General features: G+C 42.0%; 1 protein-coding gene across 1 annotated transcript in view; it reads right to left on the bottom strand.

The window, feature by feature from the left end:
* Positions 1-1,071: 1,071 nt before the first annotated feature.
* Positions 1,072-27,592, bottom strand: part of MXD1 (MAX dimerization protein 1) — a 36,044-nt gene continuing 9,523 nt past the window's right edge. The window contains exons 2-6 of the mRNA XM_073621988.1: positions 27,457-27,553; positions 6,568-6,597; positions 4,204-4,318; positions 3,914-4,073; positions 1,072-1,898 (exon numbers count right to left, since the gene is read on the bottom strand). Of these exons, the coding sequence (XP_073478089.1) occupies positions 1,705-1,898; positions 3,914-4,073; positions 4,204-4,318; positions 6,568-6,597; positions 27,457-27,553 (596 nt within the window). The 3' untranslated portion in view covers positions 1,072-1,704. The remainder of the gene's footprint in view (positions 1,899-3,913; positions 4,074-4,203; positions 4,319-6,567; positions 6,598-27,456; positions 27,554-27,592) is intronic.

Genomic DNA, 27,592 nt, shown 5'->3' with positions numbered 1-27,592 from the left:
GAACATTCATTAAAGGTGTTTTCATGTTAAAGAGTGGAGCCCTGCTTTAGACTCACTCCTTTTAAGAATATTGAGGGGTGTGGGAACATCTCGCTACCCCACAAGCACCACTGCCATACTCCTCTTGGTTGTGTAGATTGTTTGGGCATATTAAGTATATCTATTTTAATAGAAGTGTTAAACACCATATCAGAAGGGAGGGAAGTCTTTAAATTGAGCAGATTACAGCCAGATCTTTATATTGAGTGGAGTGCAGCCAGATCCCTAGGTCCTAAAAGTACCCAATCATTAAGGAAGTACATGAGCTGCCACTGCCTATCTCCCTCAAAAAAAAAAACAGCGTCTGTTTTGTTGATCCTTTGATCTCTGGTTACCTTTTGAGTTACTGGCTCTGAAAAACCATACAGATTTGAAGCTCTAATTTCACAGGTTTCATACTGGTCTGGGTCTGTGACTCAAAGTACTGTAGTCTGAGGATCAGCTTAACAGCTAGGCATTTCGTATTTTAGAAAGGGCTTGGCAATGGCAATCAATCTATTCCTCCAATGGCCGATTTCTTTTAAGACTTCAACAATGAGGGAAGGGGGTCTTTAGCAGGGGCTCCATCTTTCGATGAAAGGCTCAACTCTCAAAAATACACATAGGCATACTGTGACAATCTGCAGCCACCTACTGCTCCCTAACCCCAGAGCATTTGTTTAAGTGGCGAGAGAGAGCCACAGGATTCCTAAGAGCGGTCTAAAAGGACATGCTAGCCATTCTGTACATGCTGACATGAAATCAATGTTAAATTATGTACTATTAGAAACATGGAACACAATGACCAAAAGAAGAACAGTAAATAAGACCAAGGAATAAAAAAAAAAAAAGTGGCTTTAGACATCTCCAAAAGAAAAAAACAAACAAAAAAAGTAGCCAGAAAGGTCCAGCTTTGCTTTTCTTTAGACTGTGCTGGGTTCAGTGCAACATTTGGTGCACAACTTTATGAAAACAAAACATATATATTTATATATTAGCAGCAATCTTACTGTTCTGAGCCAGAGTCACTCAACAGAGGTGGAAGGTCCTCTCTAGCTTTTTGGCAGCTTCTGATTGAATCGTATAGTAGCTGTAAACTGAAGCCTTGCCGTGTAGCAAGATGCTTTCAACCATAAATCCTTCATACCGCTCCCAGATGTGTCTTCCAGGTGATGCAAGAACATTTTGGTGTTACAGGGAGAAAGCAAGACCTCTGCCGTCTAGTGGGTGGAGGAAACACGTGCAGAGAAGTGAGTGGCAGACACTCACCTCTGCATTCACAGTCAACAATCTTTACCACTGCAGAAATGTTGCTTCCCATAAACATGAACTATATAGATCATTTTAAACTTTCTTTGAGTGCTTCAACGTAGGCCTGGAATGTAGTCTCCTGGAGGTCAACTGGCTGATGGGATAGCGTGTGATTTCAAAATGTAAACGGATGCCCACATGCCTCTCAGGAGCTCTGGGGGGGGGAAAAAAAAGAAAAAAAAAAAGAAGAAGAAGCGAGGAACAGAGCTGGGACTTGGAGTGGTTTTTTTTCACGTGCAAGATTATCGTGTGAATGCAGTCACTAGATAAGACAAGTCTCTGATGTGGGAGCACTGGGAAAGAGGGGGGGGGGGGGGAGAGAACTGCTGGGACATTTGAACACCCCTCACTTTGCCCTCACCTGTTGCGGTTGGTTTATAGGGTAACACTGTGTTTTGGCTTGTCTTGGAGTTCTATTCTTTTAACTCCAGAGCTCGAATATCCTTCATCGCTGCAAATGCTCTGCATGCTTCCCCGCTCGTCCAAGTCACTGGCACTGCTGCTGCTACTACTCCAGTCCAGCTCTGCTGTTAAATAGTCTGTACTTTCTACATCCACATCAATCTCCTCTGTAAAGAAAATACATCCAGTGAGCACGAGTCTAGGAAAAGACATTGTGTACAACTTGCATGCAGTAGAACTGGCATTTTATGAAAAGTTATTCAGCATAAACATTTTAACAGGTTTCGCAGGCAACATTAAAATGATTTACTTTTTCTTTGTGGGGTGTCCCTGCATTAGTTATGCACCTAAGGCAGGCCATAGGTGGCGTAAATTTATTTTCAGGTTGCAGAAAGATTCTCAGTTACTCCATCAACAGAGACAGTGCCAACAGGGGAATACCTCCTCCCGAGCAATTTTCTGCTGGGGGGGGGGTTGGCTTGTGACGCCTTCCCTACTGGGAGAAGACAGAGAATATTTCTAGCGGCTTTAGCAGCCGCTAGCGATAATCACAAGTGAATCTGGCAGGCTGGTTGTACCCAAGTTGATCGAACTGCTGAAACTGCCAAGACTCAAACTGTCTGTGGCCAGCCTTAGACTCTTCATCAGGAAAATCATGCAGTGCAGGTAAAGCATTACAAGTAGGGACAGGCATGTACTGCGATGTTGCTTATTTGTGAAATCAAGGGGAGGAAGTCTGTGGCAATACTAAAATTTCAATATTAACATTCTAAATGTAATTTCAAAAGTCACTTTTTAAACCTGCAGCTATCACTAAAATAAAACCTGGTAATCCTGCCACAAAAAGGTCCACCCAAAAGTAGAAGATCCGCTTTAAGCACTCCTCCCCCTAAATATGCCACATTTGGCATGTTATTTTTTTAGGGGAGCAGCAGTTATCTAGTTTTGATAGGTACCTGCTCCCACTTCCGCTCGAGCCGCCCGCTCCCTCCTTGCAATCTTCTGGGTCACGTTACAGGTCCCTGAAGACTACCAGACCAATGGGGAAGCGCTGCATGTCGCACGCGTATGCAGTGCGCACCCAACTGTGAAGCCGGGGAGAGGCGAGGGCTCGAGCTGCAGCATCGCTGAACCGTGGGACAGGTGAGTGCGTTTTTTTTTTTAAAAGTCAGCAGCTACACTTTTTGTAGCTGCTGACTTAACACAAAAATGAGTAGAACTCCGCTTTAAAGCGAAGCTATGCTGCATCTGAGCACCACAAACCAAAAAGTGCTAATAAATTAATTTCTATTGTTTAAAGAAAACTCATTCATCCATATCTCCATGCTTTATTTTGCTGAGAAATCAGTTTGAAAATAATCTCCTAGCGTTTCTGGCTGTGGCCATCTTGAGTAAGGGCAGAGGATTCATATAGCATTTACTTCCTGGAAATCATCTGCCCTTATCTCAAGCATGCAGGCAGGAGGGTGTGCTTAGCTGAGAAAGTCCCTCCTGAAGACTCCTGGGATGTATGACATCATTTGCCTAGGCCTGGAAACTAGGAATTAACTGAAGAAATGTAAAAAAAAAAAAAAAAGTTTAACAAGTAAATTTGACATACTATCATATTTACTAATGCTATCAGCATAAGGAAGAAAACAGTCAATCTTGATTGAAAGAGTGAAGTTCCACTTTAAGCTAACCATACACTATATCAGATGAAGTTCGCTCCATGGTTGGCCCTGATGCCACCCTCCCGCCTGACATCCTTCAACTGAAAACCTTAAAAATGAGCCAAAAACTGAGAAATTTTCAGCAGAACAGCAGCTGCATCCAATCAGATTTGTCTATTGTTCAAGTATCCTGACAGCTGATGGAGCTGGCTGTCAGAATACAACAGACGCAGTGGGAGATACCACCACCCACGCTGTATAGCTTGGATGGAGGAAACTGAACGGCCAGCTTTAGTAAGGTACTTTCTAGTATTAGGTGACAATGCTTGATCCCTTTCTTCAGGCTGCATTCCTGTGTTGTGTTGTCAATATATGCTTCCAGTGTAGATTATAAGGAGCTGTGCTTATGTCTTGGCACAACCATATTACAAAATGGCTCCTGGTATTGTATGCAAGTGACTGACACAGAAAATCAAACAAAAATCATATCAGCTAGAGAGGAGTCAGGCTGCTGTGCATTAGATACTAACCTCGATCCGAATCGGATCTCTCGGAAGATACTGCAGATCCTACACTATCCATTCGTATCCTCTCAACGCCAAATTTTTCTAGCTGCCTTTTTAGATGTCGCTGTTCCCGCTGTAGCTGCTCTAATTGGTGCTGTGACTTTCTGTCACAATCTTCAAGTTTCTACAAAAGGCAAAAGGAGACAAAAGAAAAGTATTTTTTTGTTTTTCAAAGAAAATAAATGTAGGTACATTGCAGCACCAAAATTTGCCAGAATCCACAGCACCCTATAATCAGACAGATAAGAATTTACCTTTATGTGCAACTTTGCTCTTGTTAAGAGACTTAATGTAGTATGCCTATTGGAATCAGGTCCTACGGGTACCAATACTTTCAGCTTTTCCAGACATAGCCGTAAATGAGCTCGCCTAGGTGAGAAATACAGAGTAGATAAGGTTTGGAGAAAAAAAAAAAAATGGACTGCATTGCTTAGTCTTGAAACATAGTCGTAAACATCCAGTTTTGCTAAAAAGAGGATTTCATTAAATGAATCAATTAAAATGAAAAAAACAAAAACATACAACAGAAAATTACATTTCTGAAACAGTAATTCAATCACCTGCAGATGGTTTCATAAAAAGTATAAAATATAAATGGCTAACAAGCGCATGTGCATATAATATCCCATATATTAAAAACACATTCTCAACCAGGGTTGCATAAAACCCTAGGGTTCCTTCAGGAGTTGCTAGGGGTTCCTCGGGCTCTGGTTGATTGACCTCCTGATAGATGGAATTCTGGGGCCAATACTACACCAACAGTTTTTTTTTTTTTTTTTTTTTTTTTTTAAGCGGTCTGAAAGTTTGGCCATTCTGATCACCACTGTAAAAGGGGTGCCTTTTCCCTACAGACAACCAATGTAAGGGGCATTTTTCCCACCAACATTGGATTTATTCATTTTAGAAAGGGTTCCAAAAAGACCTGAAAATTACTTTAAGGGTTCTTCTGGATTAAAGCAGTTGAGGAACACAGCTCTAAATATTTGGTATTAAGAAAATTAATAAATTAGCTACAGAGTTTATTTAGTTCCAGTGAACCAAACGAGACATAACTGGCAGCTCTTCTCCAGCCTGAGCCCCCATTCACTAAAACCTCTCACTCATCCATTTCTCCAAGTGTAGAAGAAGAATGCCATGCTTTGCTGCCCTCTTAGGACTGGGGATGCCCGATATCATAGCTCTACAAAAGCAGAGGGTGCACCAGCCTAGTGCATTACGGTAATAAACCATTGATTGATAAAAATCAAAATAGATGAAGAGGGAATCACCCTCCAAATGCATATGCTGAATAGATCCAGGTGGTGTCTTCCCAAGCACGTGCAGTGGATCGAGCAACATGATCTCTGATAATATTGATGAGCTTGTGGTTCACAGTTGTTTGTAAGTATACATCTATGGATTTTATCAGTAAATGGTTTATTAAAAGGTAATGCGATAGGCTGGTGCACCCTCTATTATGTATTTGTCGAGCCCCTATTCACACCTGAGCACTTTGTCATGTGATTTCCAAGTGCAACAAAGCTCAAGATGAAGAATCCCATTATTCCTAATGGGCCTGTTCACACCACTCGTGTCACTTTCCATGTGCAACTCGAAAAACACAGAAGCTTTTTTGGGGCAGAATCACATGTTTTGGGCCTAATAAGACTTTAAATGGGAGATCTATAGGTGTATGTGGGCAAAAATGTATAATTCTGTTGCTGTACTACAAGGTGTACAAAAGCGTGAAAAAAAAATGCTTCTAAATTGCCTTGCTACGCTCATGCTCAGTATGAATCAGAGCCTGAAATGGCCGATTATGTAATATGAGGTGTTCAGTTACTGGGATGATCAGCCACAACTCCTGTAAAACATTTTTAATGGATAGAGTGGGGAATAGTTGGAGCTACTGATATTGCCATCAGTGTCCCCACTGGGTAATTTTCATCCATTCCTGCTTTGGTCATATTTTTTTTAAACTGGAACAGGATAGAAGAGGAACATTACCCCAATGCAGAAAGAGACAGCAATAAAAGCAGACACAGATTCTAAGGCAAAAAAAAAAAAGAAAGCATTCTGGCCACAGTGATTAGTCTTATTTCAACTATGGAAACATACTAGTACAAATATGAATTTCAAATTGTGGTTTAGTGGCCATTTAAATAATCACAACACACAGCTCAATGCATTTTTCCAGTTCCGCGCTTTAAACAAATCATGACTAAATTGCCTGATTGCAATGCCTTTTTACACTAGCAAATTGGAATTTGAGATGTACTAAACAAACATTTAGGAAAGAAACTTATTTTTAGAGTTTCAAATTGATCCCAATTCAAGCTTCACAAATAAGTACGAAAATCTAACAAAGTGATCCTCCAAGCCTACTCGCTAATTACACCAATTATTAGGGTGGAGTAGTATTGGGGATAGAAGAAAAACAAACACACATTCACACAGAGCAAGGGAAGGACACAGCTCGGCACTAATGACTCAAAGCAAAGACTAGAGAGAAATGTGACGATCCTGGAAAAGGGAGGACGTAGAAGAAAAAGCTAGGACAACACTGTCAGCAGGTGCACCAAACAAGTCACTGTGCTGCTGCCAACAAATGAATAAACCTGTAAAAAGACTGGACGTACCTGTTTTTCTCCATTTCATTATGGGTTGATCTGAAAAACAAAAATAAATCGATATATTAGTCACATCCTCCCCAACAATCATGAGACTAATTGCGTGTGGCTTAAATTAGAACCCCGCTAAGCAGGGTTTGGGATTAAAAACGAAGCATGTCACAACCCCACCATCCCTTTAAAAAAGCTACAGAGGTTTGTGAAAAAGTGTTTGCGGTTTGTCTAGGTTAGGTACACGTGGGTCCATTGGAATTCTAGCTTCAGAGTGTGGCTGCTCCAGCTCAGCATATTATCATTTCAAATTAAAATTTGTGTTCGGAACATTTGTTAAATTTTCTAACAATTATTGGGGTCAAAGGAAGAAGGTACGTCTTGTAAATGTTCATGCGCTTTCAAAATTCAATGCAGAATTCAAAACTCTAAAATGACAATCAAATGACATTTTTCAGGCTTCAAGAAATTTGTCGAGGTCATGACAGTACTATTGAATGTCCTGACCAAAGATTTTTTTGGAATTTCTTTGTGAATGCTTAAACAAAACAAAAAAAAAAAAGTTACTGGTGTATGGGCAGCTTAAAGTGGTTGTAAACCCTTACATTTACCCAGTGAAGGACTGGCCTCAGTGGATACACAGTGATGAAACTAATTTCCCTACATAAGTTATACCTATAAATCTACAGCTATCTTTTCCCTACAGCCATTCAAAGTGCAGAATTTTTTCAGTATCTCTCAGCTCTGAAAAGTAGGAGGCAGAGAGCCGAAGTTACAACAGTGAGGAGAGCTCTGAGAGCTGATTGGAGGGGAGGGAAGGGAAGGGTCACTCCCCCACACACAGCAACATAGCTGAGGCTGTCAATCAGCTGGAGTTCCCTCCCCGTCACCTTTTTTCTCTTGGCGTCAGAAAAACGTGTCAGAAGTAACTCAAAGGGAAAAAAGCAGCAGACAGAAATGACAGTGCTCTGGACTGAGACAAGTACACACTTTAAAGTGTTAGCAACATGTAGATCACGGACAGGTGACTGGTAGATTGTTATCTAGGCTTGCTGACCCGCCATTCCAGAGCATCAAACAGAGTGCAATGCAGAGGGACTACTTGTAACGTTGGAGCTGTAGTAGGGAGCAAGAGCTGCATAAGCCGATGCCTCCTCTGCAGTACTGGCTCCTGTCCCATACAGAGTGATACCAACTGCACTTCATCTCTTATCCTGGCTAGTGGTCTCCAGAGTGGTGCCAGCAGCAGGAAAAAAAAGATATCTTCAGGTCAGTGTGAAGCAATACACTGGGCATAATAGTATAAGACTGCTTTCACACGCATGTGCTGCGTTTACCCACACCACGGGTGCAGTGTATCCGCAGCTTTTCTGCGGGTTTGCTGCACTTAGCCATAGCCTTCTATTACTTTTGCAGGTTTGGTGCACTTTCTAAAAGTGCACCAAAATCATGAATGAAGCAGGATGGGATAAGTACAAGTTATTAATAAAAATGCATTTTTTGTACCCTAAAAGCTCTTTCTCATGGAGTTCATTGAAGGATAGAGTAAATCAAAGACGTGTTTTTTTTTTTTTTGCTAGTGTCCACCTCCTGAATGCCGCAACATAACCCACATCTCTATTATTTACTATATCCCTGTGTCCCTCAGTGGACTCTGGGGAAAATTGTTTTATGGTCCAAAAATCTTATTTTGGTTATCATCCATTGAGGGACACTGGGTTATAGTAAATCATAGAAGTGAGATTTTTTTTGCCATTGTCCACCTCCTCAATGCAGCAACACAACTCAAATGTCTAGAATTTACTATATTCCTGTGTCCCTAAATGGATGACAATTTTGAAAACAAGATTTTTTTCTACTTACTGTAAAATCTATTTCCTTCTTCTCCATTAAGGGACATGGGGATATAATAAATTATAGACATGTGGTTTATAATCCTGCATTCAGGAGGTAGACACTAGCAAGAAAAAAAAAACAAGAAACAACCACCCAAAAAAATGTCTATGATTATTGTCCGGTGTCCCTCAATGGATGATTTAAATAAAAAATAAAAAATAAAAAAAAGGGGGAGTACCTTATCATCACTTCTCCTTGACTCAACCAATATTTAATTACATATAATACAAGATAAATTATTATTTCATTTGTATGTGGACTGCTCTTCTCTACAAGAGATAACTGGACAAGGAACACAATCCAAATAGGTTTCTTTAATGTGGCCCAAACCCCCATGTGAGTAATGCCATCACACTGCTTAGCTTAATGTGGCTTGCCATGAAACAATTATGGGAGCCGCCATTAATGCCCTCCTTTTGAAACTGCTAGTTGCATGGCTGAGTGGAAGTGGAACTAAAACCACTGATTAAAGCGGATCTTCAGCCTCCATGACATGTTGCCTCCCACGTACCCCTCCTCCCCTCTGCTGCACAAATTGGGCATTTTTCCCCTCTTTATTTAAATAAAGTTCTGGCCCCAACAACCCCCCCCCCCCGTGCCTAGGCGAATAATGCGCACTTTGCCCGTGTATGTCACATATCCCGGGAGGCACAGTCCTTCATTGGGAAAGGAGGAGGGGGTTGGGGCCAGGCAGTGCTTCATTGGAAAGCTGCCGGTCTAATCCAGAAAATTGGCCGCTTATTGAGGACTCCAAAAAAGAAGATGGCGGCGCAGGACCGAGAGGGTGGGAGGGGGGAGAAGGTGGTCAGAAAAGAAGAGGATCTCAGCAGGACAACACTGGATCCGCTGGGAGGGTGACCTTAAAATGTGCAGGACCTGCAACCAGGTAAGGGGGGGGGGGGGGGAGAAGGAAGGGGAGGGAGCCTGACGATCTGCTTTAAATGGTTTCCCAATACAGTTACATTAAAAGCATTCCTTTGGTGATGTCACAGTTACCAGTGTGCTTATGTCAGTTCTCAAGACAGACAGCGTCACAGCTAATCATATGTGCAGCACCATGGCAAATGCGGATCCAAACAGAGGCTAAGATGGCACCGTATTTGGCTGTGAAGAAAAAGAGGGTTCGATTCCAGTTTTTAAGTCACAGACATCTCTTTACTACTTCTAGATCAGTGACAATTTTTACGCAGAATTAATACGGTCTCTGTGGTGCCTTCCTATGAGCTGCAACAAAATGCAGCATTTCTGTGTTTTATCTCAGCTCACTGCATCACACCTGAGGACTGGGTTTGCGGTGAGAATGGGGCATATAGAAAACAATCATTTTCTATGTGCCCTAACAGTACTTCCAGTGCTCTTCCATGTGTGAACAAGCCCATAAGGGTATAAAAGGATAAAGCACACTTTTCTGGCTACCGAATTACTGTACCCTTAGTTACTGTACACAAGGGAAGACTACAATAAAAAAACATGATTACACGGCCTTGTAATGTACAATTTCCAGACTGTAAAAACACATCACTGTTTCCCAACCACCAATCTGTGGTCAACTGGTAGTTCTTAGACCACCTGATGTCAGTCCTTACCCAATTGGAATACCACAGATCAAAGGCTCCAAAAATACCAGACTGGGCAGCATATTGCATGGAGTAAAGCTTTTCCATCCACCCACTGTAAATGTCTGTTTCTTTGCAGGTGTGCTTCATTATGATCGTATGGTCAGAGTGGGGCACCTTGCAAGGTGAATTTTAGTACATTCTCAGAGCTGCAAGTGTGTGATGGAATTCTTGTATTGCAGGCATAAAGAGGGAAGAGAACTTGGAGGTGTTGCATAACTGATGCGGTGGACGTTATCCAAAACGAACGTGTTTCAACTTCCCCATGCAGGACAGGACCCAAATTGACCAGGAAAATGGCACAGGGACTCTAGAGCCTAGTGAATATGGGCTTTGGACTCACCCACCACCTAGAAACTGAGGGAGCCGTAAGTTGCCACTATCTGCTGTAGGGCTCTGTAATGGTTTCAAATGTTTAAAGTTGTTTAATAAATCAAGGCCTTAGAGGCTTAACCTCCTGCATTTAGAAAGTTAATCACTATTAAATATGTGAATTCTGCAAAGATGTGGCATAGTCTTCCATAGAAGCTGGTTCTGACCAATGCAGTAGCATGCTTGATTTAAAACAAATAAATATATAAAATCAGTGATAAATAATATTGCAGACTTTTAAAGCAGGGAATACTGAGTGCCTTTAGAGAATGGAAATGCTTTTTTTCCCCCTATGGAGAATATTGTACTAAGTTTCAGCAGGGACTGGCCAAGATTCAAACCATGTATGGGCAAGCTTATTGTGCCCAGTTGACCAAGTTATCAACCTCGGTACAACCAGCATGTTGGATTTTTTTACGCGATTATTGCCAGGAGCTAAAGCCGCTAGCAATAATAATCACGGCCCCCCCCTTTCACATCCGTGGTTGCATTAAAGAAAAATCGCTCCATCTATGGTCAACTTAAGACAAAAGGTCAGAAAAATAGAACATAAAAACAAAAGAAATAAGCTAGAATGCTTTGCCTTAGAGAAGTGCTTCTTATCTTCTGAGCCTAACAACAATCAGATTACTGGTGGAGCTGTCCTACGACATTGGAGCGGTGACTTGCGTTCTTGTTTTAGTGGAGTGATTCACACAGGGACTCTAGAGCATCCACACTTTGTTTAGTAGACCTGACAAATACCCAGGCTTCAAGACAAAAAAACATTTTCCTTCTGTTAAGGTGCATTCCACAAAGATGACATGTACACCACGAAGAGCAAGATTTCAAATGGGTGTTATTCTGGCTGGATTAAATGAAATGGTGCTTATTACTTGTTATTTTTAAATATCACAAAAACAATGTCGTGGTTGGTTAGAATGATGCAAGTTCTTAATTCTAAATAGCTTCTTCCACTTCATCAGCTCATATTCATTGAAAAAAAATCCAAAAAGTCTGTACTCATAAAATACCGAATTGGTACGCGGTCTAATTCTCCTGACATAAAAGTATGCAAAATATATTCAAATATTTAAAATTTAGCTTTTGCACCATGACTGCTGGGGAGGAAGGGACAGCTGCAGCCTGTACACACCAGAGTGATTTCACTAGATCTCATCAATGTGAGCAACATAGAACCATAACTTGCATCATATACATAACCCTAAGGAAAAAACAAAAAAACAAAACACCTCTACTGAGACAAATGGTAACATAAATGTAAAACCAGTCGATAAAATGTCATTTAAGCTTTACCAAATGAATAGGATTTCAAAAGTTATTTTTAATCATTACATTTTTTTAATCTACAACATTCATTAAAATAAGGTCTGCTGATCCTGCCATGAAGATCCTTATTTGGAGTTTAGTGATTTAGTGTTAATGCAGGTTAATTACATTTTTGCATTTTATTTTGTGTATATGTTGAACATTAGTTAACATTTTTGATCATTATTTTACATAAACGTTGTTATGGTTTAGTTTTGACCTTTTTTTTTCAATGGTGTTTATGTTGCTATCCCATATTTGCCCATGCCCAGCAGGGTCTTTCGTGGACCCCGCCGGAGGTCAGTTTTGTGTGGTATATACAGTATCTCACAAAAGTGAGTACACTCCTCACATTTTTGTAATTATTTTATTATATTTTTTCATGTGACAACACTGAAGAAATGACACTTTGCTACAATGTAAAGTAGTGAGAGTACAGCTTGTATAACAGTGTAAATTTGCTGCCCCCTCAAAATAACACACAGCCATTAATGTCTAAACCGCTATGTGAAAATGTGAACATTGGGCCCAAAGTGTCAATATTTTGTGTGGCCACCATTATTTTCCTGCACTGCCTTAACCCTCTTGGGCATGGAGTTCACCAGAGCTTCACAGATTGCCACTGGAGTCCTCTTCCACTCCTCCATGATGACATCATGGAGCAGGTGGATGTTAGAGACCTTGCGTTCCCCACCTTCTGTTTGAGGATGCCCCACAGATGCTCAGTAGGGTTTAGGTCTGGAGACATGCTTGGCCAGTCCATTACCTTTACCCTCAGCTTCGTTAGCAAGGCAGTGGTCATCTTGGAGGTGTGTTTGGGGTAGTTATGTTGGAATACTGCTCTGCGGCCCAGTCGAAGGGAGGGGATCAGGCTATGCTTCAGTATGTCATAGTACATGTTGACATTCATGGCTCCCTCAATGAACTGTAGCTCCCCAGTGCCGGGAGCACTCATGCAGCCCCAGACCATGACACTCCCACCACCATGCTTGACTGTAGGCAAGACACACTTGTCTTTGTACTCCTCACCTGGTTGCCACCACACACGTTTGACACCATCTGAACCAAATAAGATCATCTTGGTCTCATCAGACCACAGGATATGGTTCCAGTAATCCATGTCCTTAGTCAGCTTGTGCATCATTTTTAGAAGAGGCTTCCTTCTGGGATGACAGCCATGCAGACCAATTTGATGCAGTGTACGGCGTATGGTCTGAGCACTGACAGGCTGACCCCCACCCCACCCCTTCAACCTCTGCAGCAATGCTGGCAGCACTCACAGGTCTATTTCCCAAAGACAACCTCTGGATATGACGCTGAGCACGTGCACTCAACTTCTTTGGTCGACCATGGTGAAGCCTGTCCTGAGTGGAACCTGTCCTGTTAAACCACTGTATGGTCTTGGCGACCGGGCTGCAGCTCAATTTCAGGGTCTTGGCTATCTTGTTATAGCCTAGGCCATCTTTATGTAGAGCAACATTTTTTCAGACCTTGTAACACTAACGAGTCACATGACACCGGGGAGGCAAAATGGCTAATTTTGCCCAATTTTGACATTTTCACTTATGGCACTTTCACACTGGGGCGGGCGTCGGCAGTAAAGCGCCGCTATTTTTAGCGGCGCTTTACCGTCGTTTTTGCGGCCCCTAGCGGGGCACTTTTAACCCCCGCTAGCGGCCGAAAAATGGTTAAAAGCGCTAGCAAAGCGGCGCTGCCCATTGATTTCAATGGGCAGAGGAGGTTTAGGAGCGGTATATATAATCATGCCCTTATTCCCATCATGTCTGTCACCTTGGACTTTATTGTGGTGTGCTGGCTTTTGCCATGCGCTGGGCTTTTCTTGCAATTTGTGTTCCCTTTAGGGGGATTTACAGTAGGGCAATGAGTGAAACTGCCACAGTTATCACTGGATTAAAAGCCCTTATTGGGGAGATTCTGTCCTGTTCTGAAGACAACCATAAAAATATAGTTCCAACTCACTTCCAGGTCATATGATGCTACGGCCTACTGGATGTGGAGGTCAGTGAAAGCGAATGAAGAATCTGATAGGCGCTGAACCCATAATGCAGAGCTGCCAAGAATCACATGACCCAACTTGGCCCTTGACAGGACATGATGCCAGCCATAGGCGTACACACGTGGTGTGCCTGGGCACACCCTAACGTCCGGCCACACCCCAGGGAATTTTTGCTGGCAGATGTGTGGGATCTCCATTTCGGCACCTTTGCTAATGGACAATAGCAGCGCTGCGAGTGGGACTATTTTTTGGTTGGCTATAACTGAGTGCAAGCCATTGGCCGCGGAGTAAGCAGGCAGGAGCCGCATTTTCTGATGCTATAGTTCCAGCTACAGCATCCCTGAATATCACTCTGCTGCCTGCTGTCAGGGATGCTGTAGCCAGAACTATAGAGGCAGCATCAGGGCTGGATTAACCCCACTGTTTTTATCTGCTAAACAAGTCCTGTCAACGGGGGGCCGCTGCAGCCAACCACTGCCCTGTGTCCACCGCCGAGAGAATTATTGGTGCTAGGATCGCCCCTGGCAGAGGAGGAGGATGCAACTTTATCCTCCTAGCTCCGCCTCTGAGTGCCCCACCTGCCAGCTTCCGCCCTGCCGAAAATGGACCCAGCTGAGGTGAGGGAGACCCGCCTGGACTTAGGACTCGTGTCACTGTTAAGGGGGGAGTGGGGGCACAGACTCTCGTAGCGGCAGTGTATGTGCAGAAGGCAGAAAAAGTATGCAATGCAGTCAATCTCAGTCATATTGGGTGTGGGGCACAGCTGAGAAATAGGAGCCCAGCCTGCTATGCTGGGATTTGTAGTCCCGTGGAGGGGAGAACAATGCTCACACATTCTAGAGAATACTAAACTAAAAGACTCTGTGCTGTGAGGGGGCTGCTATGGCTGACTTGACCCCCTTCTAGAAATACTTATTGTCTGGCACACTGGCTTAAAGGGGAACTCTGCAGACTCTGGGGTAAACAGGAACTCTGATGCAAGTGGGATCTCTGTGGACCCTGTGGTAACCAGAGATCACCACACATCAGAGGCCCCCCTTACATTAGAGTCTGCAGAGATCCCCTTTGTGTCAGAATCCCCCCTTACATTGTATATAAAGGGGGATTCTAATCACCTGAGTCCCCCCTTACATCAGAGTTCCCAGCATTCCCTCTTACATCAGAGCCCCCCCCTACAGTGTATATAAAGTTGGGACTCTGATGTAAGGGACCCTGTGGTAACCAGAGACCCCCCTTACATTAGAATCCCCAGAGATCCCCTTTGTGCCAGAGTTACGCCTTACATTGTATATAAAAGGGGGGATTCGAATGCGAGGAGTTTCTGATCACCTGAGTCCCCCCTTACATCAGAGTTCCCAGAGTCCCCCCCCTTACAGTGTATATAAAGGGGGGACTCTGATGTAAGTGGGGACTCTGGTGATCAAAGTTCCCATTTACACCAGAGTCCACAGCATTCTTTACATCAGCTTTCCTAGTGTAAAGGGGAACTCTGGGGACTCTAAAGTAAGGGGCGCTCTCTGGGAACCCTGATTTAAGGGGGAAACTGTGCTATAAGATGTAACGCTATTGACTCTGATTTAAGGGGGAATGTTTTGGAATCTGATGTAAAGGAGGACTCAGATGTGAGGGGGCACGGTGGACACGGGAATTTTGTAGGGGCTCATTCACAAATGCTTTGATCTGTTTGCAGATCGCTCTTCAGAGAGCATTTGACAGGTGGTGAAGACCACCTGCTTTAACCCCACACTGCACACGGTTGGGGGGCGCTTGCAGAGTGCTGCCAATCACTTGAATGGGTCACGGTCAGTGGGTGCTACACCTGTTGAAAGCAACGGGGGTATAATTGCAGCTGCAGCATGTGAACATGCCCAACTGCTGCCTCTACAGCCAAGAGTTGGTAGTGCTTGAGGGGTGGTAAAAGCACAGCTCAACCGCAGAGATTTACTACCCCTCAACCACTAGTGTGAACAATAAAATGTTTTAATAAGTTAAAAAAAAGGGTTTTATTCTATCTTTGTAAACACTGGTAAGTATTAAAAATGTTTTCACACATTTTAAAATGTTTGTTCACATTTACGTATAAGAGTGTGTAATATATATATATATATATATATATATATATATATATATATACACACACATACACATATATATATACACATATATATACACACACACACACACACATACATACACACACACACACACACACACACACACATACATATAATAACACACCAGATGTACAATGGATACAGATTCTGTTGGCTCTAATTTGGCATCTGCACAGTAACAGTACTGCATCAGTGTTTTACACCAGACTATGCACTAAAGACAGATGTTAATCCTCCAGGGAGTACAAACCTCACAGAAGCTTAGGGAGTCCCATCAATTTAGATATAGATTAGGAATAAATCAAAGTGTAATACATCCCTTTACGGACACACTAAAGCTTATTAGTCTGCAAGGAGATAAGGGCTGTATCTTCGGCTTCACATTGGCCAGTCATGCTTTTGGGTGTTCATGATTAGTGCAAGCACAGCTTACCTTGGACCTTGGATGACCGTTGATACAATATCTATGTCAATTGAATGGCCTGGATATTGTGAAGAAATCACCTGCTGTTCTTTGGACAATGCCAGCCTCTGTCATTCACATAAACATGAATGTGTATATGAGAACTGACTTTCTAGACGATCTGCTGGACAATCAGGTTGTCCCCTTACCTCCAATTGAAGTCTAGTATCTACAGCAGTGTTTCTCAACCCTTTTCCAGTCAAGGAACCCTTTAAAATTCTGCACAATCTCAAGGTACCCCATTCTAAAATGGAAAAAAGCGAAACGAATAGTTTTACACAAAGCAGTAACATCAACACATGTAGGACACCCAACAATAGAGATAATATATTCTTCTAAAGCAGGGATCTCCAAACTTTTGAAACAAAGGAATAGTTTATTGCCCTTCAGTTATTAGGGGGGTGGTGTGGAATCGTGCCCAGCAGGAGTAGAAAATGTCATGGCATTGGTGGGAGTAAACAATGCTAGGGCTGAAACGATTAAATTTATAATAATCGATAATGAAAATCGTTGTCAACGATTTTCATTAATCGATTAGTTGGTCTGCACCTTCCTCCCTGCCAGTCCGTTAGAATCCTCATGAGAATACAGTGGCGCTCATGTGACCAGGCACGTCCGCGCCTCTCCTCCTCACTGACGTCAGCTCCCCCCTGCTGCTGCCTCAAGGGAATAGACAGAGAGAGGCGAGAAGCAGCCGTGAGAGCCGAGCTACACCTGTGTGAAGTGATAAGGTAGCGGCTAACGGCTATACAGAATTCTCAGTCAGTACAGTACATTAATTTCTGTGATGACAAGTGCCCCATGATCCTAAGTATTTCTGGGGGGGGGGGTTTGGTGGAATAGTGCCCCATCATTGGTGTTCCCAGGAGGAATAGTGCTGCCCCGTCATTGGTGTTCCCGGGAGGAATAGTGCTGCCCCGTCATTGGTGTTCCCGGGAGGGATAGTGCTCCATAATTTTCATTATTACTTTAAATAAACGAAAAAATTGCACAGGTTGCAATGTTTTTTTTTAAATGATTTTATCCGATTAATCAAAACAATAATCGTTAGTTGCAACCCTAAGCAATGCCATAGGCTTGGTGGTCAGTGGGAGTAAAAAAAAAAAAAAAAAACATCATTGGTGTTAGTTGGTAGAATAGTGCCCCATCATTGGTGTCAGATGGGACTAGTGAGTCATATCATTGGAAGTAATAGTGTCATAAGGGCAGGATAAAAGGCAAGCAAAGGGCCACATCTGGCCCACAGTTTAGAGACCCCTGTTCTAAAGCAAACAATTTGCACACCCTTACTGAATAGTATTCCAAGGTTTCTTTTCTCTCTGCTTCACTCTTCAGCTAATGTGACCCCAGTGCTGCCAGAGAGGAGCAAACAAGGATGCTGTGCAGGTGCCCAAAATCCTCCTTATCAACCGATGAGATCATTGGTTATTAGGATGCTGGCGACTTGAAGGTTGTATTGGTGCACAACGAAAACTGTCTTCTCAAGTCTAATGGCAAATGGAAAATGTAAATGTAACTTTAAAGAACAGTCAGATCTGGCAATCTTGAAGGCAGTTATCCTTTTCCTTTTTGGCACAAGCATGTACACATCAGATGCTTTAACACCCCAGAGATACATGAACATCCCAGGCTTCACCTTCAAAAACAAGTCAGCAATGGCATCTCCCATTTCTCTATCCTCAAGCCAAGTCTAGGCAAATGATGTCATACATCCCAGGAGTCTTCAGGAGTTTTCTCAGCTAAGCACACCCTCCTGCATGCATACCTGAGCTAAGGGCAGATGGATTCCTGGAAGTAAATGCTACATGAATCACCTGCACTTACACAAAATGGCCAGAACTAGAAATGCTAGGGGAGGGGTATTCAAAGAGATTTGTCAGCAAAATAAAAAAATGGAGACATGAAAGGAGGAGTTTGCTTTGATTATTAAAAAAAAAAAAAAAAAAGTAATTATACTGTATAGTGTTTTCTTGGTTTGTAGCGCTCAGATGCTGTGTAGTTTCGCTTTAAAAAAACAGAAGGATCAGTAATCCTTGTCAAGTAAAATAACACCCATTTAAGCCAAACACAATGGTGAATGCAACCTTGTGATTAATATTCTGATATGGTCAAAGAAAAGAAGACAATACAAAGAGCTTTAGATTTATCTGAGTTGCTCCATGAAGGAGGAACGGAAACATATGGGCATCAGATGTCCATGTGAAGAGGCTTCTGCTCAGCTAATTTCAATTGTTATGTAAATAGGACTATAGGAGGAATGTCAAAATGAATTACATGAATACTTAAAATTGGTAGTAAATGTTTGTTGCCTAGTACATCGATATTATTCAAGCTGGACATGGACATCAGATGAATGTCTACATGCACAATCCATATTTTACAACATTACAGCATATAGATGCACACTTATCACAGAAGACTACATACCTACATTGTGCCAATATCACACATCCAAAAATCAGCAGGTCACACCAACATTAGTCTAATACCTACCCCATGGAAAAGGCACATCGAATAACTGATGGCTGAATGTAAATAATAGTTTCTTTGATCCTGCATGTATTATAAGAGTGTTCTGGCCAATTTATTGTCCTGCAATATCTCATTATCATTTTCTGCTCCCATTTTTTGTTTTGATGAATTTAAGTCTTGCTGGATAAGACATTAATACCAAATCAGATAAAACTAACCCAGCTATAAGTAGAGTGAAAAAAGTGCTCATCAACCGGATATCCCGTTTAAGTCACCCATTATGATTCCCGAAGATCACTGCTAAGTGTAGCAGATAAACCCAAATACATTGTTTTTAGCTTATAACCACAACCACATTAAATTCCCTTATGGCAAGACCATGGTACGGTTGTTAACAGGCTACTGGTTTAATGCTGACATTCATTGGAAATTTTCTTTTCCAATAGGCTGAAAAACTGATCAGTGGTAATGTATCAAAACTGTCTAATGCTTTTACTCAATCGTCATGGGCATCCCATACTCTATGAATACATTTAATAACCTTTGCTTTGGTAAAAGTGACCAGAAGCATGGCTGCCAGGACCCTTGTTGCAAGCCTTCCTTGTGCTAAACCCGATCAGTTGGCACAGAAGAGCTACTTGTTCTTTGTCAAACAGTAATAACAAATTCTAAGATGCTGGCTCTTTCACACAGGCGGCAGTGTCTACTGCCCTCTGAAAAGAAGAAGGTAGGACAGTGGATGCCAGGCATTTGGAAGGCGATCCTGCCACCTCCTAAATGTATTTTTTGGAAGGGGGAGTGCACTTTTTTTTTTTTTAAATCCCACTGTAGTGAAATACTAGGCTGCAGCTGAAAGCAAAGTGTATGGTTTGTGGTTGTGGCACATGGATGGTGGCACAACCTGTTAAACTCTGGAAGCAGAGTTCAGATGGCAGTAGCAATGACATCTGTAGAGCTTTCACTGGCTGTAATGATAGCCTTTAGATATGCAGGCAAATAGTGGCCGTGGAAGGAAACTAACTACAACTACAATAGTGAGAAGCAGAGGCGGCTCTAGGCTTACTGAGGCCTTAGGCAAAATTTAGACAGGAGGTTAAGAAAGAACCCCAAGGCGGAGCATCTTATTACTGCTGCTGCTTGTGTGGGTGGGATGTGCACTGTGCCAATCACATGGGATGAATAGGAGAAGAGGGTCAGCAGGGACTGGTGCAGTACACATCCCACCTACACAGACAGCAGTAGTAATAAGATGCCCGGCCTTGGGGTTCTTCCTTAGCCCCTGAAAAAATGAAGGTGGGTATGGGGGATGGGACGGTGGTAAAATGTGGGTAGGAGATGAGAGATGAGTAGAGAACTGAAGTGAAACTGAGGGATCCTGGTCTGCAGAGGGAGGGAGGAGGGGGAGACCCTTACATCAGAATACTCACTGGGAGGCAGGTGAGAGAAGGGAGGGAGTGGATGGGTGGATCAGGCTGCATTTCTCCCCTTCTGGTTGCTGCCTTGAAACTTCCCACCCACAAATCCCCTTCTCTTAGGCAGGACACTGGCGGGGAATGTGGGCGGAACAGACACAGGAGGAGAGGGTGGAAGGAGGAGGAGCAGAATCAGCTCTCTCTCTCTCCTGTCTGTGGGGGGGGACTGTTGGCTTTGGTTCTCTGGCTGTGATCCGGAATGATCAGTGAGCTCTTGTCCCCCAGTGAATTGGTCCTGATCACAGCCTCGGACTGTACAGCTTACGAACTGGCCAGGAGTTGGCACTGTGCTGATGGCAGGGGGATCCAGAGGCGGCTCTTTAAGGCCCTCGCGCTCACAGGGGCCTTGCGGCTGCCTAATTAAGGGGCCGCCTATGGTGAGAAGGCCATCTACTAACATCTCCCTAGTATAAAAAGAAAAAAAAAAAAAAAAAAAAAAAAAAAGCTAAAAACACACACACACACACACACACACACACACACACACGTGGAGTCATAGTGGATAGCAAAGTTTGTTAGATTTAAAAAAACATGTTCATTAGCATCAAATTTCACTGTGTTGTTTCACACCTTATCTCCCATTATAAACCCTACGCATGGGCTAAACCTCTGTGGCCAATGAGTATCCAATCATCATTCCATAGGGCACAAAACATCCAGGACACAATAGGGGTATGACCTGAGCAACTGCACATGCACTTATTACAGAACAATATCCTTAGGACTTCAAATTCCCTGAACTTTTGGATTTGGCAATAACTATATATGATCAAATCTATTTCCATTCCAAATCCAGTTAATGAGCTAACTGTTCCATTTATGATGTACACAGATACACCCACACTTCTTGCACACCATTGGTCTATAAACATATACAATGCGCTTGTGCATGGGTTTATCTTTTTAACATAAAATTTAATTAAATTATTTATTTTTTTTAAACAAAACAAACATATTAAATGAGTTAGTACATGTATAATGTTATGGGGGTGGGAAAAATCTATAGAATTTGGCTGTATATCACAAGGTATGAATCATGCAATAACATCAATTAGAACGTGACTAAACCAATACAGATGAATAAATGAAACAAAGCAATGCGCTTGTGTCTCGTTTATAAGAAGGGTTAGGATGGGGTAGTCTAAGCAGGTGTATGTGTGAAGGGAACAGGAGGCAATCTGTCAGAGTGCCAAAATACCAGAGGGTTAAGAGGCACCGGTCACCATGGGACATCCCCTATGGGAATAAACAAATTACTTATATGGTAAAGAATTGCCAACTAAGACAAACCATTTCTCAAAAGCTGGAAGGAAGTTTGCAAGCCAACACATTGCTAGAAGTCCTACAAGTCATAAAGAGTAGTTCTGAGATCGCAATAACTGTGTAACGTTCAGTGAGCTGTTAAAATAGAACCCTCTTTACCATAAATTATTGGGTAAACAGTTGGGTAAAAATGGAATATCTTTCCCCACTAGGGAAAACTTATTAAAATTTGGAATTCCACTTGCTTTCAAATTATGCTAGGGTGTATCTCACTGTAAAAAAAAAAATTAAAAAGAAGGAGCCCCGACCCATGTAGTAGCCTCAGAGCTGCTTAGAGGCTCATTTCCAACAGGTCATTGTAGAGGGTTGGGATGTTCATGGGCTCTCAACTTTCTAGCTTAATAAGTGTAAAACCTCTTTAATTATCATCAGTTTACTATGGGGTCAGGAAGGATTTCTTTACCCGGTTAAGCAAAACAGCCATTGGTTGCAAAGCAGTTTCCTTTGCCCAAGACCAGCACTAGAAATGTAGAATCTGAACATGGCGGACTGCTCTATTTTACCCAAGCCAAGGATGGAATGCAGCTGCTTATATATGATCAGCTGTTAAGCTCAGGCTGCAGCTTAATGATCACTCATCGGCTTCGGATTTGCAATTTTCTTACCTACGTAAACTGGGCCACAGTGGAAAACAATCATTAACAGTTCTAGAATGTGGGATTTTTTCACTCATCTGTTACTGCTGTATCTTTCACACTGTAGGTTCAGTAGTAACGCTTCAAACTTCAAATGTTAATCAACCATTTTTTTTTTCATGGTAAGCCCAATTATATATGCAATTACCATAGTAACTATTTAGGAACACTGTCACATTCAATTTGCGTCAGTGCTGCAATGTTCTGGGCTCAGGTTTGTTGCTGGTCACTTACAATTAGATCTGTAAGTAAATAAATGAAGGCCCCCACATTGTGTTACATTGTATAAATTAGCAGGCAAATCAGCCAGTCAGGAAAAAAAATGGCATCTCATTTGCCCAATGTTAGTTTTGTCCCAGTGTCGCTGCCTTTCACACAACCAATTTGGTGGCGACAATTATCTCCAGGGATGTCCCATTAGGCCCGAACTCTGTGTGACCTCCCCCCCCTTGTTCACGTGAGCGCATTCGCTCTATAATCAAAGCTCCTAGATGGGGGAGGTAATTTGTCGTGGCTAGGGAATCCAACAGCGTGCTTGCCCGTGAGTGCACAGTTGTAGCCTAATCCCAGCTGAAGTTGCCATAGTAACAATGTGAGAATCCTGCCAAGTAAAAATGTTCAACATTTTACTACATTAAGCAGATTCCATAAGGAATCTGCTGGAGAATATAAGGTAGAAATGAAAGTAAAACATGTAAGGGTAACAAAACAAGTATACAAAATAAAGCATGATACAGAATAAAAAGGAACACAAAAAAAAAGCAGGAGGAGGGAGGATTTTAGATGGCCATGCTCCCCCCCCCCAATTCATACACAGAGAAGGGGATTAACAGAGATTGGCAGGGTATGCCTTATAAAAAAAAAAAAAATCCCCCCCAAAAAAAAAAAGTCCAAAATCTGGTGCAGCCATTAACTTCAGCTTCTTAAATTAAGCTTCGACATAAAAACCAGAAGTTTATTGGTTTCTATGCAGAGCTGAACCAGGTTTTGCACTGTCCAGTTTTAGTAAATCAACCTCATAAGGTCTGCTTAAAGGAGAAGTTCACCTCTCCAGAAAAACTAATAGATGCACATATTTTTGCAGAAAAAAAATGTGCATTTTAAATTTTTTTCAGTGCAATGTCAGGCTCTTGTAGACAAGCTTTTAGCCTGTACCTCCATATAAACTGACTGACTCTTTAAAAGCTGTGGGGCTTGTAAATGAACTACCAGATTGTTCATCAGCACCTCCAGCAGTTCATTCAGAATTACAAGCCGTCAGTCTCAAAGGAAAAACAATGAATGACATGGCCGCGTGGGCAGAGCCCTGCATGGCCACGCTGATTTGACATTGTGTCAGTGGGTGTGCAGAGAATATCCCCTGCCCACTGTCACAATGGGTGGGAAAATCGGGGGGAGAGGCGGCAGCAGCTGGAACAAGTTACATGTTTCACCCTAAATATGGGTGAAACATGTAACATGTTCTAAAGGTGAACTTAGTTTTTAATTAGTGCTTCCTGCAAAAATTTGTAAATATGGCTCATGCCAATTCATTAATTTGTAGTATCAGATTTGTGCGCACTTACTCTTGTGTGTGCCAAAAGTATATTGCAAAATTGAGACAATCTTCCACTGGGAATTTACTCCTCATTCCTGCTTTGCTACACCTTGCTGGCTGTCCATACACATCCCCTATCCTTCCTGTAGTGCTGATCTGTATTACATCCCTCCTCGCTATTTATTTCTTACAGGAGCTTACAATCTAACTTCCCTAACTCACATTCATACATACACATACTAGGGCCAATTTAGACAGGAGCCAGTTAAACTACCAGCATATCTTTGGAGTGTGAGAGGAAACTGGAGTACCCGAAGGAAACCCACACAGGCACAGGGAGACCAAACATACTACATGCAGTTAGCGCCCTGATGAGATTTGCACCAACGTCCCTAGTGCTGCCAAGCAAAAGCACTACTCACTAAGCCATTGTACTGCCCACACTATTTATGACACTCTGGTAATGGTGTAGATTTTAGAACTGGTTTTAAAATGGCACACAGTATAGCACTTGTAACTTGATTTTGTACAGTTGATAGAAGACATAGAACTTGCGTAATGGCATTGTTGATTTGGTGCCCGAAACATGTTGATATTTACATTAAAAAAAAAAAAGGTAAATAACTTGCTTTGCTGATGTCGCTGAACGTGTATAAGCATGTTTACTGATATAACCAGTAGTGTTAAAAATAAAGTGAACCCCATAGTAGAAGTACGCAAGGTGGCATCACGACCTTGGATTGGGAGGATTCGTTCACACTGTTCCCAGTTCTGACAGTAAGAGAATGTACTAAGCGGATTGGCTCAAATCATACTTTCTGGCTGGGGAGCTATGCCTGTGCAGTATACTGAGACCTATGTGATTGACATTCAGACTTTGACTGCCTACTGTTCCAATCCTTCTTCCACTGCCCAGTAAGAATGAACCCTGGATTGTAGGTCTACCACACCAATCCATTTCCACTCCAGCCCTGGAGCTTGCATTCTCTAAAAACAAATCAGCTCCCTTGCTTCTACCCTTACAGGCGCACTATAACACCAGTGCTGCATAATAAGGGCTCATGCACAGAGAAGACATTTTATTCTCTGTCCTATTTTATAAAAAGCAAGACAATAATCAAATGGTCATTTTAATGTGGCTGTGCAAATGTCAATTCCTGAATCTATGGTCGATATCTATTCTGTCTTTGTGCATGGGGACATGGTTTTGTTTACAATAGGGACATAGCTTTGTTTATGAATGGAAGGATATTGTCATGATGTATTTCCCTTTTATTTATCCATGTTTATACCATGTTTTCTATTTTAACACATTTTCTATTCAATAAATTGATATTTTAAATATTTTTCTGTATCAATATTGAGTGCCTTTAAAGTCCCACCCCCAGGGGATTTCTCGCTTTCTAGCTTTGTTTAGGATACCACTTCTGCATTCAGTGTATGTAAACACTGGGCTGCTTCTTTAGATCAGCAAACAAAGTGCATTATGGGATTGATAAGTAGGAGGTAAATACATGTACATGTTAGGGTTAAAGTGATACTAAACACACAGTGTTTAAATTTACATTGTCCCTTCTATTTCTATATGTGCATGATGATGGCACTGCAATTACTTGCTGACTTGGCCACAGACAAAAGAGGTCCTCGGAATACCGGGGTTATGGCTGCAGCACTATGCCATAACCCCACAACTACAGGTCCCATGAGGCATTGTAAAGAGATTATTATATATATATATATATAAAGGGCTGCTACGGATTAAAATTTTCATGTTCAATTAATCTTTTTTTTTTTTTTTTTTTTTAATAGATTAATCGACTAATTTCGGTTCATTATAATGCACATACAGATCCAACTACTTTTAGCTGATTTAGCACCGTTGTTATGGCAACGGCCGAAGCCGGACATAGCAGGGCATGGCTAGGACGTCACACGTCAAACACAGCCTTACCATGCCCATAATCACAGCCTCCCCGTGCCCATAATCGCAGCCTCACTGTAGTCTGTGCCTGGATTACACAGTCTGCGGGCATCTCCCGCTGTGTGTCTCGGAGCTGAGTGTAAAAACTTTGGCAGCGCTGTGAGAAAAGTCCCGCCCTCCTCCTAGATCAGCTCGTGTGATAGACAGAACACTGCGTCTATCACACGAGCTGATCTAGGAGTTGGAGGAGGGTGGGACTTTTCTCACAGCACGGCCAAAGTTTTCACACTCAGCTCCGAGACACACAGCGGAAGATGCCCACAGACTGTGTATGACATATAGTGGAGGAGGAGGAGGAGGGAGTGGAGAGCTGCAGCCACAGCTTGGCCCAAAGCGGCCCCAGGGCAGGAAGCCTAACTATCAAAAAAATTTTGATCAATCCCAAAAATTAACGATTACTCGAGGAATTAATCTTTCAATTTCCACAGCCCTAATATAATATATATATATATATATATATATATATATATATATATATATATATATATATATATATATATATATATATATATATATATATATATATATATATATATATATATATATATATATATATATATATATATATATATATATATGAAAAGACCTTTTTCCTAATCCATATACAGCTTTCACAGCCTATCTGGAGGAAAACATGAGCAGGAGGAGCTTCTAGTCCTCTGCTGCTGGTCACATGTTCAAAATAAAAAACAGCCTTTGGGATACAAAGAAACAAATAATATCAATAAAACTATATATTTGAAATCAAATCTTTATTATTTTTGGCAATAATGTGGTATGGGTAGATTTCTGCCAGTCGCAGGCTGTGTCACAGAATAAATGGGGCTTTGAAGCCTCCATTAATTTACATGTAATATCTCACCCCCATATGTCTGGCTAGTGGGCATGGAGGAGTGAGTGGGCGGTCATTTACCACTGTGTATACGCCCACATGGGTGACTCTATAGTCACATGGACTAATCAGATGCGATAGGGAGGAAACACTCACTATAGAAAAAAACTCACTGAAAACAGCATGTGCAGAGTTGCCACCACAGCTGCAAAATCCATAGCTGAATTGGGGACATATGGAGATAGAGAGCAGCAGGATCAACCAGGTCTTTTGCAGAATACAGAAAAGGAATCTCAAAGTGACTGAGTGAGAATGAACAGCATGTAATACACCATTTATTGATCTTTTTTATGATGTGGGTTCAGTGACACTTTAAATCAGGTTTCCATTCTATTTTTCTATTCTATTTCCATTTTCCGATCAGATTTGTTTATAGATCCGAGAGGAAAATCTAGTTGTGTGTATACAACCTAAATTCACTATATTTACAGGGCAGAATAAAGTAGATATATTAAACACATATGTAGACAAGAACCTCTCTCATTACTAATACTATTTCTGCACAGATCACAATGGTTGTGCCAGTCTCACATCACCCTAATATGTGTTATTTTTTGCTGCTTGATTCACTTCATGCCGATCTGTCCTTCATTCTCACCACTTCAGCAGCTTAGATGCATTTTTCACAGGAAAACAAGAGCAAAAGCCACCAGAGGTTTCTCAGTGAAGGCACAAATCCATGGGGGTGAGCAGCCTGCCAAATGTCACATGTGGATTGCATGTGAGCACTGAGAAAAGCCCCATACTGACTGAGGCATACTGCAGAATTTCACAGGCAAAACAAGAAAACACAACCAACATCGGCTTACCTGCTACTGCTGCTTTTTTTCGATTTGCTTTTCCTCTTCAAGCTATCCCTCTCTTTGCTATTGTAAGGCAACATGGAAGCATAACCATGCTCGGCTTCTGTGCACAGCAGAAGAGACATGACAATTAGTGGGATGC

The sequence above is a fragment of the Aquarana catesbeiana genome, linkage group LG03 (genome assembly GCF_042186555.1).
Source record: "Aquarana catesbeiana isolate 2022-GZ linkage group LG03, ASM4218655v1, whole genome shotgun sequence".
Lineage (NCBI taxonomy): Eukaryota > Metazoa > Chordata > Amphibia > Anura > Ranidae > Aquarana > Aquarana catesbeiana.
Note: the sequence above shows the minus strand (reverse complement) of the source record. Positions and strands in the feature narration are given on the sequence as shown.